General features: G+C 35.1%; 1 protein-coding gene across 1 annotated transcript; it reads right to left on the bottom strand.

Annotated features, from left to right (window-relative positions):
* Positions 1 to 329: 329 nt before the first annotated feature.
* LOC145122347 (F-box/FBD/LRR-repeat protein At1g13570-like) lies at positions 330 to 1,656 on the bottom strand. Its single transcript, XM_079057961.1, has 3 exons — positions 973 to 1,656; positions 694 to 864; positions 330 to 620 (listed from the first exon to the last, which is right to left on the bottom strand). The coding sequence occupies exons 1-3, from the start codon at positions 1,654 to 1,656 to the stop codon at positions 330 to 332; spliced, it is 1,146 nt and encodes a 381-aa protein (XP_078914087.1).
* Positions 1,657 to 2,187: the final 531 nt, after the last annotated feature.

The following is a 2,187-nucleotide window of genomic DNA, read 5'->3' as shown; positions in this document are numbered from 1 at the left end:
TTACCTTACTTTTCAACTAGTTTACATAAAACGCTATCACTTTATCAGCTATTAACTTAGTTTTTCGACTAGTATGTCAAAATCAACATTGGTCAAAACTTTTTGTTAAAGTCTTAAGTTGTAAACCTTACCTTTCATTCAAAATCGCAAATCTCCATCATACAAAATTTTTACAATTATTAACCCACACCACACAAAAGCAAAAGTAAAGATACAAAAACTTAAACCGACCAAAATACAAACAAAAAAGTCGAATATACTTGGAGTTTTAACAACGAAAATATAAATTAAACTAAATTGCAATGTAGTTGAACATCCTTACTACCGAATTATGTCTCCAGGTTCAAGTATAATATTTTTGCTTTCGGTGAGGCTCGAGGGAACCACATAACATCCTTAGCAATGTCAAGTATTTTTTCAGCATCAAGAGCTCCACTTGGTGTTATAGTTAACTTGTCGAGAGAAGGGGAATGAGCAAGAAGAAGTTTTATAAAAAGCAGTTCCGGTTTTGATCTTTCTAAATATGTTATCTCAACAGTCTGCAACTGATCCAATGTACAATCCAAGCAGTTTGGGGATTCCAAATGATTTGAAGCAGGTCCCACGTCAACTTGAGGCTCCTGAAAAGAAAACATAAAAATGTAACACTTGTATAAGATAAGCAATATAAATATTCTTTTTAGCACCCTTTACCATTTTCAAGTGCATCACATGCAGTTCTTTTAGATTCGGTGAGTTACGTAGCAAACAAAGCGCACCATGAAGCTGATCCAAATTACCAAGTTGAAATTCATGGAAGTGCAATCGGTTTAAACTATTAAATGGACGTGCAAGCCACTTTGGAGTATTTTCTGCGGTAATAATCTATGAGGTGAAAGTTAGATTAAATGAAATATGAATTACATAACAAAAAGGTAATACTCCTTTGTGCAAACTCCTTTCGAGGCTTAAAAAAAGATGTGAGAGTTATACCTTGAGAAAGTGACCAGCGATAAGAAAACCTTCAACTTTTGTAAGGTTACTTAACATCATGGCTGATGTTATTGTTTCAACTTGTCTCTTTCCTTCTATGATGGGTTTCCCAAAATATATACTAACCAGAGTAAGGCATGGACTGTGTAATAATCGGAGCAACATGGCATCAGGACAAGCTGCGGTGATAGTCAAGTTGAACAGTTTTGTAGCCTTGATGTTGAAATTGTATACCTTTGTGCACATAACAAGGGACAAATTCTTAAGATGTGGTAAGATGATCTGAGTTCCACCCAAGTTAACCTCAAAATTGATATGTTCGAGAGAAAGATCTTCAAGGTTGAGAAATCCTTTAAACTTAAGTGGTGGCTTAAAGAGACAGTGTTTCAGTTCCAACTTTGTCAATTCTAGACAAGAAAACACATAAGAAGGAAGTTTACAACGACGATTTGAATTAGTAAGAATGAGTTCCCTGACACCGCTTCTTGATAAGAGTAGCATCCATTGGTCGACTTCTTCGAAGGTATTAAGAAAAATACTTGGTATATGGAGGTGAAATTTCAAGATAGGGCCCTGGTGAATGATCAAAACTTTGTTTATGATCCTTGTAAACCCTTTATGACCAAAAGCTCTGTTTTTTTCATATTTTTTGAAAAACTGCTCATCAAAAATAAGCACCCTCATTTTAGTCCATTTGTACCTCCAACTTGCTGATATAATGCTTGTCCTTACAGCAGCATCAATCGGGAGCTGCTCTAAGATTGAGTCTATCAAGTGTTCTGGCAAGTTACTGATTCTATCTTCCTCAACACAACTTACAACCCTTCTTTTATTTCTCTCTATTATTAAATTCAGAAAAGAAAATGGAACCAAGTTATATTAACATGAAATGGAATGCAATAAGAACATGGAGCAACTTGACCCTTCTAATCCTCTTCTTAATATCCTTTCATTATCAATGAAGCTTTTGGGTGTGGTAGCATTGCTCATGAGAAAGAAACGGTAAATGTGACTCACATATTATAACCTTAATAGATAATAATCCAAGTGTCTTTAAAAGAGGTCCATGGAATATCAAAGGGAAATCTGTAGAGAAAACAATGCGTTTTCGGAAGCTATCAAAGGAGACGAGCATCAAAGTGAAAGACAGTTAGTAGTTGAGCAACAAGGTTATTCTATAGAGCATTATCGGTTATCCAAAAGCAAAAGTAGAGG

This window comes from Lactuca virosa, chromosome 1 (genome assembly GCF_052849685.1).
Source record: "Lactuca virosa cultivar CGN04683 chromosome 1, Lactuca_virosa_CGN04683_v6, whole genome shotgun sequence".
Taxonomy (NCBI): Eukaryota; Viridiplantae; Streptophyta; class Magnoliopsida; order Asterales; family Asteraceae; genus Lactuca; species Lactuca virosa.
The sequence above is the reverse complement of the archived record's forward strand: the minus strand, read 5'-3'. Positions and strand labels throughout refer to the sequence as shown.